Here is a 19,424-nt window from a genome sequence, read left to right on the forward strand (position 1 = left end):
CCTGCCGGATCCAGGCCGTTTCCAGATCTGACGAAGGACTTTCGCCTGGACCCGATGACAATGCAGTGCTGAAGTGCCAACTAGCCTCTCCCTATGGAGGATCCCTATACCACTCTACAGATAAAGAGTTGTGGAATTTTTCGGTTCGCGTACCTACCTAAAGTGATAAGATAAAATAAAAATTCTGCATCAAAATTTATAGACAAGTAGTTTGTTTAGGCATGGTTTGTAAGGAATTATAAACCTGCGCACATATATTCAAACGCACATAACTATAGAATCAATTCTTAATGCGCATGTGAACGCCATCAGCGTCTATCACAGGTTCACGTTTAAAGTCTGTTTAGAGAGAACGGTGTCGTCTTAGCGGCCCCTAATTTAATAACAAACAATCATTTAGATGGAAGTGAATCAATCAAAACTAACTTTAGCTGGAAAAAACATTTTTCAAGAGCCACTATAAAAACCAAACCAATCTCTGTTACCTTAAATTATATCTTTATCTCTGTAAAGCTGCTTTGAAACAATCTACATTGTTAAAAGCGCTATATAAATGAGGATGACTTGACTTGACTTGACATTTCACAAAAGACGTTTGTTGGGTTATAAATTATAAAACAATAGAAAAACTAAACAAAATTTAGGAAGTATTTGGATACTTTAGTTGTCATACATTTACTAAAGGTATGTTTCACTAATTATATGGGCTGCGTTTCCCGAAATCTTAACGCTACGTCGTTCTTAAGCTGTACCACATTGTTAATACGTGTTTCCCGAAACGTCCTTAGTTAAGTATACCTGAGGGAAGGAAGTCATACTAAGTCATGTAAGTCATACTTTCGGAAGGTTGGTCTGGACCACTCTAAGCTTTGCCTTATCACTGTTAACAGGTAGCCACCACTGCAAAAAAAAAAAAAAAAAACGTCTTTAAACATTTGTAGTGGGTGGTGATGGCGGAAAACTTCCTAAGGTATGGTAGGGAACACGCCTAGAAATGGTATAAATTTAGTTCAGTTGTATAACTTCGTAGCGTGCTAAGAGACAAAGTTATCGGGAAACGCAGCCATGAACTACACCTGTATGAATGTGACTTCATTTAGAATATCCCTTATAAAATCATTTTGGAACCACCTGGGTAAGCAATTAAAAAAAAACAAAAAGGCTAAGAAGAAATGTAAAGTTAGCTCTGAGAAAATGATCCCATCAATGATTCTAAACATTTCACCAACATGTCCTTATCAGATATCTAGGGAAATACGATTACTACCAAGAGATGCCTATAAAGAACATGCTATTATTATTTGAGATTTGAAGTTAATCAAACTAATAAAGAAAAAGAAAAATCTAATGAAATTCAGTTATGTAAACCTAGAATGCTTCTCACAGTACTGCTAGAGCAATCAAACAAATAAATTAGATATTTTTTTTTGTCTTCGAGTCTTTCTTGTTTTCATTGTGTAAAGAGGGCAAACTTGGATTAGAAAAAATTTGGGTTGTGATTGAAAAAAGCCCTTCATGTTAAGTGATGGCTGATTGTAAAAATATAGATCACCTCTTTTACATACATAGTACAATGTAATGTACATCTGATTTAGACCTGACACCTCCGAACCATATGTTCTTTAAAACTAGGGATGCACCAATACCACTTTTTCCATAACTAGGCCGATACCAATACTTTCATTTTTGGTACTCACCGATACCATGACCTGTATTTTCATTTTTGTAATTTGTAAATATATTAGGTAGAGAAACCAAAAGAATATGAATTTTATTAATTGGTTTAATTTTGTTTAGAAAGCATATATTTACTCCTGTTATTTTCATGCTTAATTATACCTGTTAAAATATATTGTACGAGCTTCTGTTGCTTTCACTGTTCATTCTATTCCTTATATCATATTTTATAAACAGGAAAGGGGCCGCACTATGCATAAATTGTTTTATTTGCAAATAAAACAATTTATGCATAGTGCGCCTCTTTCCTGCTTATATATTCTAATCATCAGGCCAGCATTCTTAAAGTTTAAGTTTAATCATTGAGTGAAGGCTGTTCCTATCTCCATTCATTTATATCATATTTTACCTTTCATTTAAAGGTGCTCTAAGCGATGTTGGGTGACGTCACTTCTTGTTGACGTTTAAAGTATTGTCAAACAAAACGGAGGCTAGCTAGACCCTCCCTCCTCCTCATACGCACTAACCCCCCAAACCCCACCCCCATATTGTCGGTTTTGGCATTGACATCGCTTAGAGCCCCTTTAATAGCACAGACAGAGATTATTTAGAGCTGCTTCAGCAGGCCTCAGTGCTAAGGATTTTTTTCTACTTGCGTGGTTGGGTCAGTGGTTCAAATGTTTAGATACCAGTGAAAAAACAGGAAAAACTACGAGCCTATTTAATGTAAAATTAAAACATTATTAAAGACAAGTAAACCGTCAGTAATAAAATAAGAACAAATAAGTAAATTACAAATAAAATAGAACAAGGATACAACTGAAATAAACAGTAATTTCAGGGGTTCAGTAGTTTTCAGGTACAGAATTTGAATAAAGTAATCACATATAAAATAACACTGCATAGTCATCACTGCATAAATTAAATATAGATTATTTTTCATTAAAGTTACAAAAGTCATTCAGTCAAGAGCAATTAGTGAATTTTTTTTTTGTCCTTTGTTTGATTAACATCAGTAGCAGGTTTATTAAGCTGTGATGTCCCTTTAAGACCGAATGCAGGGTTCAAATATACTGTTACACATGCGTTTTATTTCTCAACTGTTTACGTTCAGTTAGGATATTACCAACTATGTTTACTAGGATACTCGCCAGTACAGGTATTTTTACATAATTTCGTGTGAATTCAGTTCAAGTGCAAGAAGACTTCAAGAATTTAATTCAGTATTCAAGAACTGTCTAAATGCGGCTTACTAGGCACGAGCTTCGGATGTTTGCACACAGTAAACTTCTTGTCCTGTAATCAGGGCCGTACCCACCATTGAGGTCCGAAGTGTGTAATTTTTGAACTGTATAAAATGAAGGTTGTGAAATAATTGCCTAATATTAACCGCTTCAGCGGTCTAACAACACTGCTCATCGATGTCAAAATGTTTGAGATGACCAATCAAATCCAAAGTAGACGGGTTTTATGAGAAAAAGAGCAGATATCTTGTTCTTTGCTATTACAGTGGAAACTATATGCTCAATTTAACAGCACAAGCACCTATTAAATGTATTTCCATAATAGTATTATTGTATAAATATATATTTCTGTACCTCAAATGTGTTTGAATATTTCACAAGTATCAGCACTGGGACTTTTCACCGTTTGTATCACTCCGCTTGTCTGTGTTTGCACAACTTGCATCATAAGCCAGTAGAGGGCGACAGGTGACTTTCTTTATGAGTGAGCAATTGAAACATTAATTGAACTGATTAGTCCAAAAATATTGATTAATTTAGCAACAGAACCCCCTAGAAACATCAATTTTGGGACCTCTGTATTTATAAAATCCTGCGTATGGCCCTGCCTGTAATAATAATATAATAATAACATAAATCACGTAACAGTTCAAGTATTTACTTACATTTACGATTTAGTTTTAATCCAAATGTGTGCTTAGTAAATGTGATCAGTAATCAAGAGCATGCAACAGAAGTGCACTTTCTCTCTCTTTAACGTCAGTTAATGTTAGTAATATGTGCCTTGTTTTACTTTATTTGCTACTGACATATCCGACCGAACTGCAAACTTTCCAGCAATTTCTTGGAAAAGGGAAGCGCTCAACAAGCTTTCGGGTCTGCGCCGCTGAGCACTCAATCTACTCCGCGTTTCGCTTATCAGCTCGTGCAAACAAGCTATATAGGCGTAAATATTTGTTCACGTTTTTAAACATTTACTTCATAGACATCCTTCTCTGATATATCCATTCTGTTCTCTGTTGTCTGTTTCTTTGTCACAAGCTGTGTGGTATCGGAGCATTTCAATGAGTAGGAGTACACAAGCGCAGTATTGGGCCCAATACTGATACCAGTATCGTGCATCCCTGTTTAAAACCGTGTATTGGCTGTGGAACACTGGAAAGAAAAGTGAGGAATAATCAAATATCCTTCTGTTTTTTTTTACATCTCACCACAATTGAACATTCTGCAGTTCCACGTCACCCAGAATCTCCAGCTGATCAATGGAGGTCAAGTCCTGCACTCTGTGCTTGTAATCCAGCAGGTGGGATCCATTAACTGCTATCTTAAACTGATGAAGCTGACATAGGATGATCATCTGACAAGATAAAAAAAGAAAAAAGTTTATTGTTATTCACAAATACACAATTCTTGCTTCTGAAGACAAATAACGTAACTCAAATGTCTGATAGAACATGGTAGAAATGGAATGCTACATTAGAAACATGCTAGCAATGTGCTAAACCATTGCTGAAAAATCCAGTATAAACCAGCATGTTGGTCCAAACAGGTTCATGCTGGTTCAAGCTGTTAAAGTGCTGAAGCTGGTCAAGCAAAACTGAGCACTTCCGCTTCCCAAGCTGGGGACCAGCAACCAGCATCCCATGCTGGTCCCAGCATGCAAAACATTCCTTATGCTGGTGACAGCAATGCTGGGCAATGTTTCAGCAGGGAGATGTTGGACCTACTATTCAGGCTCATTATTATTCTTCCGATTCTTATTCTCAGACCAAAGTTTCTAAAATTAATCTTGGGTAACACTTTATTTATAAGATAGGTACTGTTACATATCTTACATGTACTTACTATAGTAATAACAGTAAATTATGCATTATACTAATTATATAGTAAGTACATGTTGTTAATTTCTATTACTTCCTGATTCTCTGAAGTTTTCCTTTTCTTGGTGTAGTAATCCCTCAACTAAAAATACAGCTCTTGATTTATTTGTCCAAAATATACTATACATCGAATTTCCCTTTCAGTCGCTCACATTCGATGTAGTCGAATGATTGGGATCAAGCTTAGGGAGCCTGTCGAGTACTGTTAAAACGAACCTGCATCTCACACTCAGCCCCGCGGGTATAAATACGAAAGTGGATGCACACACCAGTTGTCTTTCGCTTCGGAGCCGATCGACGTGTGTTGTTATATTACAACGAGCGAATGTGTCGACACTTCTTCAGGAAGTCTCTCCCGGTGCTGGTGGTTCTACAGCGCGAGTGCAGCGGTGGTCACGAGCCTTCTGAACACTCAACTGCTGTTTTAACAGCATAACAATTCTGTGTTTGTTTGTCTGACCGCCGGTTGAGGGCGAAGAAAGTGAGTGCTTCACTGGTACAGGCTGCACCATCCCTGTCAGTGTTGCCGCGATCGTTCCCCTGTGTGCTCCAGCACTGGTGAGAGTTTTTCATTTTCTGAAAGAGCAACACGGGTGCGTTTCTGGATGCGGTCGTTCCCTGTCCCCCTCTGACGGTCACAATTGTTGCATCATGTGTTTGGGCTTACAGCACGCTGAAGCAGCTTTTGTGGATAGTTAATGTTCCTATTGCGGGAATATGACTATCTCGGTGTTGAGATCAAGACACGCCTTTGTCCGCGAAGGTGTAGTCCCCATTACCATGCCCCAGCCCCAGGTGCCGTATGGGATGGGTGATCGGAGGATAGTGATAGAATACCTGCCCGGTAACCATTCCCTGTCAGTCCTTCATCACACCGCAGCCGGTGGAGTCCCCCGTTGAGCGTGCTGGTCCCTCTGTAATGACCTAGCCATTTCATTCGGGGTCCCTCCAGAGGATGCCGATTGCAGCATCGGAGGGTGAGCTGGCCTCTGGAGATGATGACTCGGCTGCGTTACCTCTGGGAGTGTAACGTTGCCCGAGCCAGATCCAGAATTGTCAGCTATGCTGAAAAGGGGCTGTCGGGCTCGAATGGAATCCTCCACCATGTCCTGCTCAGTCTCGGTTGGATGATTGGTTTCTTGGGATGGGCCGTGCTGGTTCTCAACCCCAGTGCCCCAGTGCCTTTCTTTCCCGTGCATGGAGGGCATCCAGTGCATGAAGAGCTTACTAGGTCGTGGATGTCAAAATCCTTAACGTGTTAAAATAATTTAATGCAAATAACTCAATGAAGTAATTTACGTCACACAGTTAGATTGTCTTGGGAGTCGGGAGTTTATCACTACAATGGTGCGATCAGATAATTTTAAGCTGCCAAACTCTGGGAAAGTTTCCAGTCCAGTAAGCGAATGCATTCAAACAATCAGTCCAAAATGGTGCTAATGTAAAGAAAAACAGGCTTATTACATCAGAGATGACAGTGACTCGCGGACGGTTTTCAGTTAATTATTCATTCTGGTGTACGTTTAGCTTTAAAACACGAGCTCAATCATATTCTGTTGTGTAAAATACAGATTGACTGGAACGTCAAAACATCCCAAAACATGTATGGCCAGATGATGTTAAAAACTATGTTTCTCGGCTGGATAAAGCAAACCAGCATCTAGTAAAGTTTTGATGGATTCATTTTAGAATTAGTAACATAGGCTTGGGCACAACTATAAAACTGTCAACGAGATTTTTTAAAGACACACTGTTGTTGTTTCTTATTTATTTACAGACTTGTGCAGTGGAACTGTTGTATAGTATAAACACAATATCACACTCATAGCCATGCGATATGGCTGTATATCAGGCCTCCGGTCAATCACAGCTGTGCAGATATACAGCCATATCATTGGTGGTGGTTGTGGAGATTCCCCCTTTCTATGTAAAGTGCTATGTAGAGAGCAGAGAAAAGCACTGTATATATGTAATGAATTATTATTATATCGTATGGCTTCTCGTGTGATATTGCTCATAATGTATATTATAAATGTGATAAATTTGATACAAGACATGTGTACATATATATATATATATATATATATATATATATATATATATACACATGTTTTGCCTACATAGGTGGCATAGGTCAAGTCAAGTGAATCTGTCAAAACGGCGATGGCTTGCACATGCATATCACGTGTTTAGTCTAAAGGTAACATTAAGGTGTTAACATAAAGGTGTGCATTTAAATATATATGTGTGCAGGCACGCAAGTCTTTCTTTACAACTTGACATTGCCAAATTACTTGTCTGGCCTGCATAATACAGAATTTTTTGTCGTTTCTGCGAACTGGAATCATTATGATAACGTTTTATCTGTACAGAGGTAAAGGGAAGGAGAAGGGTGCCTTCACAGGAGTGAGACTAGTTGACACTTCAGGATTGCATTGTTGTCGGGTTCAGGCGCAGGTCCTTCATCAGATCTAGATACGGCCTGGATCTGGCGGACTATGGTAAAACTCGGGAAAAACAGAGAGACTAACATAAGGGTAGACGCCAGTCTTCTTATGATGTAACGAGTACATCAGGTGTTATGGAAAGTGTTCCCGGTTCCGGCTGACCTAGTTTATGCAGCCTAACAATTGAATTATATAAATTGATAATGTTTATGCTAGGTTAAAGAGATGTGTTTTTAGTATAGATTTAAACAGAGTTTAAATTTTAAACAGACTTATTTTACATCTTGTGAAAAGGGCATTATAGGACCCCTTTAAGATGGAAGAATGCAGTTTTACAGATGCTAGAAACGTGGATTTCAAATGAAAGATTGGTATCAAAGATCACACCCAGGTTCCTAACCGACGACTAAGACTTGACAGAGCTGCCATCAAGTGTTAGACAGTAACACTTTTACAAAAAGTAAAAAGCGGGGCTTCCGGTGGCGCGCGCTGCAAGATGGCTGCACAGCACTAGGCTCCTGAATAAAACCTCCTAATTGAAGGTTTTTTTTCACGCTGAGGAAGAATCTCTTATTTTGTCACAACGGTATAAGTTTTATTTCCAGTATGGCAACTAGTAAGAAATCGAGTTCACCGCAGAAATCGGCAACGGGCTGCAAACGACTCAAAACGTTAGAGGACGACGTAGCCTCAATTGTTAGCCATGCAATCGAAGCACAACAGGAGGCCATGCGCGAAATGGTTTCCCGCATGTTGACAGAGGCAATACAATCGGCCCTTAATCCATTCAAGGACTTTATCAATGAAAACTGCGCTGCTCTTCGTTCGATGAAAGAAGAAATTGATTCCTTGAGTAAAAATGTGGCGTCGATCACAACCAAAGTGGATAATCTTCAAGGCCGTTTACGCAACACTAAAAAAGATACGAACCTCTGCCTATCTCAGCTTGAACAGATGCAACGGAAGTGCAATGACCTAGAAGATCGGTCACGTCGCAACAATGTCCGCCTGGTTAATCTACCAACTGGAATGGAAGGGGATGATCCGGTCGGCTTTCTACAGAAAATGCTACCTAAATGGATCCGCGACCTGTCGGCGCGCTCTAGTCGGATCGAGATCGATAGAGCTCACCGAGTGTATTCGAGTTCCAACTCACCAAAACCACGAGCGTTGATATTCCGTCTCCTCCGCTATCCTGACAGGCAAGCCATTCTTCAAGGAGCCCGGAAAGCAAAACTCACTCTGCCCGGAGGAGCGCGCCTGGAATTCTACGCGGACTACAGTCACGAAACAGCACAAAAGAGGAAGGCTTTTTCGACCGTAAGATTCAAGCTACACCAGAAAGGCGCAGAAACTTTCCTAATCTACCCAGCATCTCTGAGAGTCTCACACAAGGGTCAGAAATACTCTTTTGAATCTCCGGAGAGCGCTGAAAAATATCTCGAGGGTCTTGATGTTAACGCATCAGTATCCACTGCTCGTAGATCCTTAAACTTCCCGCCACCGGAGGAAATGGAGGAATCAGCCGGTGACATCGTTTGAGTTTTGCTGAACAACCTATACAATACTTGGACTAATTCTCTGTCAGCGTATTTATGGACTTTAGTTCACCAAAGTGAAATGGTAAATTATTTTTATTTTCATATAAATGCATTTTGTCAAACAATTTTCAGTTTTCAAAATTCAATTTTCAAATGGTATAGGCTGTAGACAGTTAATTTTGTTTGTCTACTCAGAGAAGACGACTAGGTTACAGTTCTTAGACTTAAATCTAAGTTAAATCTAGTTGCCTTAAATCTAGTTAATGGAATAGTGCATGTTTGACAGTTCTCCTGATTTTGAAATACATTTCTTTAATTTAAATCTCCTCAACTGTTAAATCCATAGGGGGCTAAGAAGGTTAATAGTGTTCAGACATTGCCTCGCGACCGCCACAGACGTTTGCTAAAAGGGGAAGGTGGGAGAGGGAGGGGACGCTTAGGCGCTTAAAGCACTCGGGACCTTTTTTGTTTGTGTTTTTGCATATTGCAATGGGAACTTTAATGGTACACTCAATAACTTGCTCTAACAATTACATGCTAATCTGTGTGTGTGCGGTTACTACAGACTATGGTTAAAATAAGCATGCTGTCTTTTAACGTCAGGGGGTTAAACTCTCCTATTAAACGTACACGGGTGTTAGATCTTTTACACAGGAAAAAGGTTGATGTAGCGTTTCTTCAGGAAACCCACCTGACCGCCATGGATGCTAAAAGACTGCAAAATAGGCGTTATATCCCCATAGTATCATCTAGCTGTAAATCTAAGAAGAAGGGAGTGACAATTTTATTTAAACGTAATTCTAATTTTATTATTGAACACACAGGTTCCGATGAGAATGGTAGAATTGCATATTGCTGTACGTTAATAGAAGGAAAGAGGGTGGCATTTGTGAATATTTATGCTCCGAACTCTTATGACGCCTCCTTCTTTCCAAATGTCTCCAAAACCATACTATCTCTCCAAGGCTATTCAATCATCATTGGATCTGATATGAATGCCGTGCTCGACACAGTTTTGGATCGTTCTAATCCTTCAGTTTCAGTAGCACAAACTCAGTCTTCTACAGCGCTGAGATTGCTCATTAAAGATATAGATGTATGTGATGCCTGGCGACTACATAATCCAACAGCCAAGGAATACACCTATTTCTCCCCAAGTCATAAATCATTTTCAAGAATTGATTATATTTTACTTTCATCTTCGTTACTTTCAGGGCTAATCAATATTGAATTTCTACCACAAAGTATTTCAGATCATAATGCTGTACTAGCACATCTTCAGATTAATACATCTTGTAAACCATCCCGATGGAGATTTAATACGGTTTTACTGCAAAATGAAGACTTTCTTTCTCAACTAAGAGCAGGATTGATTGAATTTATCAATATAAACCAGGACTCTGTTTCTAATCAGGAAATGCTATGGGCCTCCATCAAAGGGTTTTTAAGGAACAATGCTATCTCCTTTTCGGCTAAGCTTAAAAAAAATTATCTTGAACAAATATCAATGTTAGAGAGAAGATGTGGGGAATTGGAAAAGGAATTAAGCAATCAATTTTCCAATGATACACAACAAAAATTAAGTGTAGAGAGGGTCGCACTTAATGATCTGTTGCGAAGAAGAGCTGAGTATTTAATGCACATTACAAAACATAAATATTACATAGATGGAAGCAGACCGAGCAGACTCCTTGCACTTACTCTTAAAAAACATGAGCGGCGTTTTAACATTCCAGCAATCCAGAGTTCAAAAAATGGTCTCACCTCACATCCTACAGACATTAACAAAACGTTCATGTCATTTTTCGAAAAATTATATTCTTCAGAAATGCAACCCAGTACTGATCAGTTTAAACAATTTTTTGATCAGTTAAACTTAAACATACTTTCAAAGGAGGAAGCTGACAGCCTTGAATCTGAAATCACCATAGAAGAATTACACTGCGCATTATTAAATTCAAACAAAGGAAAGTCCCCAGGAATCGATGGCTTACCAGTTGATTTATATCTGGTGCTGTGGGATCTACTTGGCCATATATGGTTACGTACTATAAATGAGTCCATATTCAAAGGCCGTTTTCACAAAGACCTCAATACAGCTCTAATCACGGTTATGCCTAAACCCGGCAAAGATCATTCAGACTGTTCTGATTATAGGCCCATCTCCTTGATTAACGATGACATTAAAATGTATGCTAAAGTTATTGCCAGGCGTCTACAGTCAGTGATACATAAAGTAATTGACTCAGATCAATCAGGATTTATTACGGGTCGTTTGGCTTCTGACAATGTTCGTCGAGTGCTACATATCATTGCCGAATCCGAGAAATTAGAAACACCCAGTGGCCTCCTGTTTATTGACGCTGAAAAAGCCTTCGATCGGCTGGAATGGAGCTATCTATGGTATACATTGAAGAAGTTCAATTTCGGTGACCATTTTATTAGAATGATTCAAACTCTATACACTAATCCCATGGCCAGGGTTTCTACTGGTGGACTCATTTCAGATACTTTTAATATCTGCAGAGGTACAAGGCAAGGGTGTCCGCTTTCTCCCCTTATGTTCAACTTATCGTTAGAACCCATGGCACAGTATATTAGACAATGTAAACTTATTACCCCGATTCAGTTAGGCTCATCAACCCATTTTATCTCTTTGTATGCCGACGATACTCTGCTATTTTTATCTGATCTACAACGCTCACTTCCTAACGCCCTTCAAATTATAGACGAATTTGGCACATTATCGGGGTTTAAAATTAATCATTCTAAAACTATTTTAATGCCTCTCAATTCAGATGGTTTTAATTTTTCTATGCCAAATAATATTCAGATTTCAACACAAGTCAAATACTTAGGGATTCAGTTGAGACCCACTTTACCCCTCATTTCCAAAGTTAACTATATGTCTATCTATGGGGAAGTTGAGTCGGATATTCAAAGATGGATTTGTCTGCCTTCATCGCCATCTGCCCGAATGTCAACAATAAAAATGAATATTGTGCCCCGCATTAATTTTATTAGCTCTATGCTTCCTCTCCCCCCACCAGTGAATTACTGGAAAAAGTTGGACTCTTTACTAATAAAATTTATTTGGAATGGAAAGCGTCCCCGCATTAAGTGGTCTACACTTCAAAAAAGTAAAATAAAAGGTGGAATGGGCTGCCCAAATTTTAAATGGTACCACTGGTCTTTTATCCTGCTCTCAGTTTTGAAATGGTTTGATTCGAGCGCACAGTCTTCATGGAAACAATTAGAAAAAGAGCGCATTTTACCAATTCGTTTGCAAGATTTTTTATTTTCAGGCCTTTCTCACAGGAAATGCTCATTATATTATGGTCCTTTAATTTCCTATACCCTTCAAAAAGATTGAAGCCTGTTTTACATCTAAAACTTTATGGCACACTCATACTCCGATTTGGCACAATCTGAACTTACTTTCTGGCGGTCAACCTTTCGTACAGCCCTCCTGGTCTACAAAAGGTATCCTAACGTTAAACGACATAAAAGGGGAAGATTCAATTCTGGATTTTCGTGACTTAATAGAAAGATTTAATATTTCTCATAACACTTTATTTTTATATTTCAAATTACGTGCCGTGTTAAAGACCCATAAGTTACCTTGGGGTATAAATCTGTATACTCACCCGGTGGTGAATTGGATCTCAAACGCACCAAGCACAGGAATTGTTTCGTATTTTTATCTCTGCTTTCAAAATCTTAATACAGACAATTTTTCTAAAGCTAGGGCTTGGATATTAGATCTGAACGTTTCTTACAGGACAATTGAATGGAATACAGTGTGGGATAATACATTCCATGCATCCACGAACCCGAACCACCAATTCATTCATTTTAAAGTTATTCACAGGGCATATCTTACCACACGCATACGACATGTAATGGGTCTATCACCCCAACCGTATTGTAATTTCTGTGGACCGGGATGTGTGGACACTTTGGTACATATGCTGTGGGGCTGTCCAGATGTGCAAAAATTCTGGGATGGGGTGCTTGATGTTTTGTACAAGGCTTCGAGGATTTTTTTATTTTATTTTATTATTGAATGACAATTCTCAATTTCCTCTATGTGAGAAGGTACGGAAATTCTGGTTAGCTGCCATGACTGCTGCAAAGAAGTTACTGGTTCAACGTTGGAAACCTCCACATGACCTTTCTATTAAACATTGGCTTCACTCCTTATTGGAGATATTATACCTGGAGCTGTCATCTGCACGGACCAATCACACTAACCCTAGGACTTTTTCGATGTGGAAGAACTGGATATCTATAGTCAAGAAATTCTTGTCTACTTAATCTGCAGCTACTTATGGATGTTGGCATTAACCTTATTTTATTTGTCTTTCTCTAAATTAATTTTATTTTATCCCTTGTTAATCGGATACTGCTCAATGTCCCGAAGTGCAATGGGGTGGGTGCGGGAAGGGGTGGGGGTTAGAGGGAAATTAGTACTTATATAAGTTTTTCTTTCTTATTTTACAAAATATTGTCAAACTTTTTCAAAATAAATAAAAACACTAAATTACAAAAAAAAAAAAGTAAAAAGCGGAGGTTTTTGGTCCAATAATTAGAATCTCTGTTTTTTCAGAATTAAGTAGTAGGAAATTACTAGTCATCCAGTTTTTTATATCAGCTATGCATTCCATTAATTTTGTGAATTGGTAAGTTTCGTCAGGGCGCGAAGAAATATAGAGCTGAGTATCACAGTGAAAATTAATGCCATGCTTCCAAGCAAAGGTCAGAGGTACCTCAAAGTAGTTTCCAGCTGAAAAGGGAAAGTATGGCAGTTCACGCTCCTCTGGCCCCCATGACTGGCTGAGAAAAGAGTTCCTGATAAGCATGTCAGATTTGATGTGTGCGTTAAGGTGCAGGGCGATGTTGTTTGATTGGCTGCACCTTAGGTTAACAGTGAAACTTGAGAAAAGACAAAACAAGATAATTAGGTGTCAAAGGCAAAAACTGTACAAAAGATAAGTTTAGTATCTACCTGTGAGGGAATAAGCTGATATGCCCTTTGATTGTTATATGCTGCCCTGGAATGACTCCTCTAAGTAAACTGCCCTTGTAGGGTATGCTCTGCAAAATTACAGTTCATGTGGTGAGTCATGTTTTTATCATGTTAATATGAAGTGCATTTTTTTCATTAATAGGAAAAAATGTAATTATGAAAATTCAATTGTTGATGTCAGGTGAAGGGGTGCTAAACTTACTTGGTCATCTGATTTTGAAAATATTGCCTGTGCAAAAACAGAACATATGTCATTGCAAAGTTGAAAAGTTGAATATTTACCCTTTTCAACAACAGCTTGTATCCTTATGTTTTGTATACAAATATAAATTGTGATATAAATTATGCCCAAATGATATTAATTATGCATACATGGAGCTGAACTAACTGTATAATACTTTTTAAAAACCTCAAAGTTGGCCAGTCGGTGCACTGTAATCTAAGCACAGGGTGGCTACTATGTTATATATATATATATATATAAACATAATAGAAAAAAATATTTATTTAAAAAAAAAAAAAAAATATATATATATATATATATATATATATATATATATATATATATATATATATATATATTTTTTTTTTTTGTCTCTATAATTCCCATACTTGAGTGTTAATGACTTAAATATTATACTAACATTTGGAATATAATAATGATAAAATGAATAATAAAGTAGGTGTGTCCACATTTTTGGATAGTAGTGTTTGTCACTTACTGAGTCAGGGATAAAGCCAATGGCATGCAGTTCTACTTTTCCAGAGACTGAAAATGTGTCGACCATCTCAAGAGGAATTCTGTGTTCATATTCCAAAATGTGAACGCCATTTACTGCAACCTACAAGTAAAATAGTTAAATTCCTGTCACTTAACAAATCTACATTTTCTCTCTGGAACTAGCTCTATTACAACTACTACTATGAATAATAATTAATATCTGGGTATAAATGCTTTAAACCAGATAGGGTGAAGACTATCTTTGTTTACCTGTAATATAATGTTTCACACTCACTTTGAAAACATCACAAAGTACCAAGATAATGGTCTCAAAGGTAGCTCCTTGTTTAAAAGGCATGAGGTCCATATTTTCTTCTTTTCCCCAGTTTTCGTGTTGTAAAGAGTTGCACACGATCTGCGGAGAGCTGCTGAAGCGGGGATTGAAGTGAAAGGCAACATCCGCCTGTGGCTTTGTGCTGCAGCCACATGTCAAATCAAACTGAAACCTATGGAAGCACATATTGTACTACACGGAAATATTTGTACCTCCCTTTTTAGTATTCCTCATTTGTAGTAAGCCTAAGTCAATATGATCACTTGGAACCTACTACAGCAACTGAAATGAGAAAATAACATTTAGGTGAAAATATAGGGTTTTTAATTGAGTATACTGTATTCATGAGTTATTGCTAAAATACCACCAGTAGTGAATCTCACTTGGCTGTACCACAACTTTTAAATGTGAAAATTTAGGTGAATTGTATAGTGAATTTTTATAAATAATTTGTATGATAACGGGAGTTTTTTGGGGCAAAATCCACCCATAGCATATCATTGTGAGACAATTAACAGTTTATGTGAACATGCCATAGTCCTGAATATATAAAATTTAAAAAACACTTGAATTAATGAATGATTTGACATTGCTTATGTTGCATAGGCGAATAGTGTTCACTACAATAAACATTAAATGAAACTGGGACACAGAAGGGCATAGAACCTCAATCCTAAATAAATATAAATAAAATTAATGCAGACTATGGCATGCTTTAAGATTCTCATGTAATTTACCTGTCAGTATCATTATGAACACATCCCTGTATAACAATCATCTCTCCTGGGTGAAGCCCACCCGGTATAATCTCAGTGAAGGGGACAGTCTGGTGAAAATCAAAATAAAAACCACGTTCATAACGTTATAAACACAATACTTTTGCATTTTATTATAGTCTAGGTTACTATTATGATAGAAACAGAATGTTAATTTCGTAAGCTAAATACAGTAGCTACTGTTGTCGTAATTTAGCCTTCGCTTAGCTGTAAAGGCGTCTCAAATAAATAAATCGATGACTTACTGGATTGAGGATCGTCTTTTTTGCATTTGCGACTGACATTAAAATTCCTCTATTTAACAATAATATACGTTATTATTATATATATATATAAGTTTTCAAAACAACGCGGCCTTTCTAAATCCCCGTTTTCTCCATTGACAACGGGGTGACAGGCTGCGTCTCAAAATCTACGGAGCTGCCTGCTAAAACAACACCATTGCTGCGTCCCAATTCGCATACTATCCGTCCTAAATAGTATTCGAAAATAGAATTAGTACGTCCCAAATGGTAGTATGTTGAAATGAGTGTTCCAAAGAGACCCGGATGGTCTACTATATCCGGCGGTCAGAATCCGAAGTGCAGATCGATGCACACTCTAACGGCTGATATTGCCCACAAACCATCGCGCGTTGGACGAGGATTCGGTTAGAACTACAAACACGAGTGAAAAGTGTTAAAATAAACTACAGACATGGAGGACGCGCGAGTCCGGCGGTTATGTAGACGTTTGGTAAAGGGGTTTGAGCGATTAATTGTCAGTATCTGACGAAAATGTATTTATTCAATGTTGTCTACATTTTATTGCATTTGCAGCAGCATTGTGAACTTTTGTAAAGATACGTTTAGCCATTAACTTTTAAATGCATCATTACATTCAAATTGCAAACACATGAGGAGAGTGAGAGTCTCCGCATGAAAGACCTGTGACTGGCAGGTGAACGTGCAACAACATTTCTCTCCGAAACGGTAAGAAATTATATTAGATTGAATGGAGATTTTAACTGTGACGAGTTGATTGACAGGGCAGTTTACGGTGACAGGATGCACGCGATAGAGCTGTCCGTTAAAGATGACGACGTAGTATGTCCCAAAGCTTGCCTACTATTTTGCTACACACTCAAAAGTATATACTTTTTCTTCACAAAAAGAGTACATACTTTTAGGGCGTAGTATAAGTAGGCGAATTGGGACGCAGCATCTGTCTTCTTACGATGCATTTGGGAATTAACGATTACTCCAGTGCTCTCATAGTTCTACGAATATTTTCAAGTGCTACTTAAGTTACGATGGTTTCGCGAAACAACAGACCATAATATCAAAGAGTATAGAAGAACAAGAGGCGAAACTCAATAGAACGTTCCATTGCAACACCAGCGCCCAGCAGCAGGGTGATTCTTTAATTGGAGATACATTTGAAGTCCGAAGCCATTTATTTTTAACAGCTTTACCAAAATTTTACTCCAAAAACAAATTTTATTTTATTTTAATTCTTTTTAAGAGTCACAAAATGTTAGAGTGTAAAACTAGAAAATATTTTATTTTAAAAGCTATTTCATGATGCTGAAAGTCATGATATCATACTGTCCTTAGTGGGTGGTATTTTTTTCAAACAAGGGTAAAATATGCATTAAACATGTTTTAAATGACAAATTTCTGGTTGGGGTTTTAATTATTTTGTTTATAAATTATTATTGGTGACAGTCTCCAAATTATGCTAAATTAATTTGTTTAAAAGTAACTTTTACTGTTGAAAAATACCAATCCATAAATCCTGTGTCAATTCTGTTACTACATGTTATTGTCTCTTTAAATTATGCTTATCTGTCGCATCAGTATCCTAAGCAACGCAAGATGATGTCACTTCCCTTTTGGTATTAAACTCTGAAGAACTAGGAGGTATGTGTTTTGTTCTCTATGAAGCCATGTAAGGCACTTGCACCAAGAGTTCTTATATAACATGTCAAAACTGTTTCAACAATCTCATAGGGAAAGCAAAGTTCCAAGATATTAACAAAAGGAGGTATTAAAAGTTTTTAAAATCATCTTTAGTATCAGGCCATGTGCTCTTAGCCTTTATGCTAGCATGTGGTGTTATTAGTAAAAAATTCTAAAAATGTCAACTCTGTTACTGTCAATTCTGTTACCAAGGTACGGTAACAGAATTGACCAATTCCTTGGTTACAATCACACAATGATGCAAACACACACAAAAATGCATAATGTGTGTTTATAGCCACACACACACACACACACACGCACGCACGCACGCAGGCACGCACACACACACAGATCAATTGGGTCATTCTACCATGTTCAGAGGATTTCAACACACAGACACACACATGCACCCTCCACCCAAGCATGTGTGGTTATTTGTCATGCTACCGTACAACAGAGATGGAGGACTCGAGTCACATGACTTGACTCGAGTCAGACTCGAGTCGCAAATTTAAGGACTTGAGACTTGCTTGACTAAATTAAGAAAATGACTCGACTTGACTTTGACTTGAGATCCAATGACTTGAGACTTGACTTGACTTGAACTGTATGACTCGAGAATGACTTGATATACATTTATCATCGCAACATCAATTGATGAACAAAATGAAAGCAACGGAACCATTGACGCCAGTCATCAGATTCTGCGCGAATGCGTGACACTGCACAAGCCCAGAAAAAAACATACATTGCGATGAGCGCGCTAAATACAAAAACATCTCCCAGCATCGTTTCTTTTGGATATAAACACTAGAAATTGACTATATTCATACAAGAAGATTTGCTGTACGCATAATAACTGGCAAGGGATATCGGACGACCATCACATCCTCGAACAGTCGAACTTCATTCACCACGTCTAAAAGTAAGCTATGGCTTGTTTAACCTGTTTGTTATAGTCAATGTGACTATCTTTAAATAGAGAATATTGATCAAAACAGCATGCCTCTTTATACACAATTATGTTTTCAAATGTAGCTTAATGTTGTCAATATTCAAATGATAATTAATGATGTCATATGTTTTGTATAACATTTGCCACATTTCTTTTCAAATCATGCTTTAAAGCCAAATATGTCGTTCTTTCCAATGACAAAAACAACATAGAAAACTGTTAATGTTTTGTCGTGTTTTATGTTTCTCTTAAAGCAGGGTTAGATGTTATCAGGGGTTACATTTATAAGATGTTATCAAAATGCCAGCAGAATTAATATTGCACCCAAAATGTGGTGGAAAAAATGCCCTAGTATGAGTTATTTTCATAATTATAACATATGATATGAAAAAAATATTTCCAGAATATTGACGCGATTGCAAATGTGATAATGATTTTATAAAACAGTTCAGTAAACAAAGAGTGAATATTGTGATGTGACATTTAGACATAGCCTAATATTCCAAATATTTTCTGTTTTTGCTCGATTTCTCCAATGCCAATAGTTCCAAACAAACCAGAGAAAGAGTTATGTGATTCACATAATGATATATTTGTGATTCAGTGACCTAGTTGCTTAGTTCCAGAACGAATCTGCCGTTTTGAACATAAGTTAAATGAATGCTTCTATGACTCGTACATTAATACGGTAATTTGGCGCCACCTATTGGTGGTTTTAACTTCATAATTAAAAATATATAACTTGTATTAAGGGGATGCCAGTTTGAAGAATGCCTTTGGTCGCATAGGAATTATACTTGAATTGTGAATTGTTTAATACCTTTTAATGGTCTTCTGCAATGTTTGAGGCATATTTATTTTTTCATGCTTTAATGTT

The 19,424-nt window shown here is 37.5% G+C and overlaps 1 protein-coding gene across 1 annotated transcript; it reads right to left on the bottom strand.

The window, feature by feature from the left end:
• Positions 1 to 583: 583 nt before the first annotated feature.
• Positions 584 to 16,085, bottom strand: LOC143740070 (galectin-8-like). The gene is made up of 9 exons (XM_077232148.1): positions 15,895 to 16,085; positions 15,611 to 15,699; positions 14,835 to 15,045; positions 14,541 to 14,660; positions 14,021 to 14,047; positions 13,798 to 13,886; positions 13,559 to 13,724; positions 4,133 to 4,278; positions 584 to 900 (listed from the first exon to the last, which is right to left on the bottom strand). Exons 1-9 carry the CDS (start codon positions 15,931 to 15,933, stop codon positions 813 to 815), a joined length of 975 nt encoding a protein of 324 aa, XP_077088263.1. The 5' UTR covers positions 15,934 to 16,085; the 3' UTR covers positions 584 to 812.
• Between the last annotated feature and the right edge of the window lie 3,339 nt (positions 16,086 to 19,424).

The sequence above is a fragment of the Siphateles boraxobius genome, unplaced genomic scaffold (assembly GCF_051911475.1).
Source record: "Siphateles boraxobius isolate OS27281-9 unplaced genomic scaffold, OSU_SipBor_1 164, whole genome shotgun sequence".
Classification (NCBI taxonomy): domain Eukaryota; kingdom Metazoa; phylum Chordata; class Actinopteri; order Cypriniformes; family Leuciscidae; genus Siphateles; species Siphateles boraxobius.

Bases quoted from the DNA above. Each gene is read 5' to 3' on its own strand.
- LOC143740070 (XM_077232148.1), bottom strand. From the start codon at position 15,933: ATGTCAGTCGCAAATGCAAAAAAGACGATCCTCAATCCA. The intron at 14,048-14,540 runs GTAAGTGACAAA...GTTTTTGCACAG, and splicing joins TTGGCTTTATCCCTGACTCA to GCAATATTTTCAAAATCAGA. The intron at 4,279-13,558 runs GTACCTCTGACC...TTATCTTGTCAG, and splicing joins CAGCTGGAAACTACTTTGAG to ATGATCATCCTATGTCAGCT.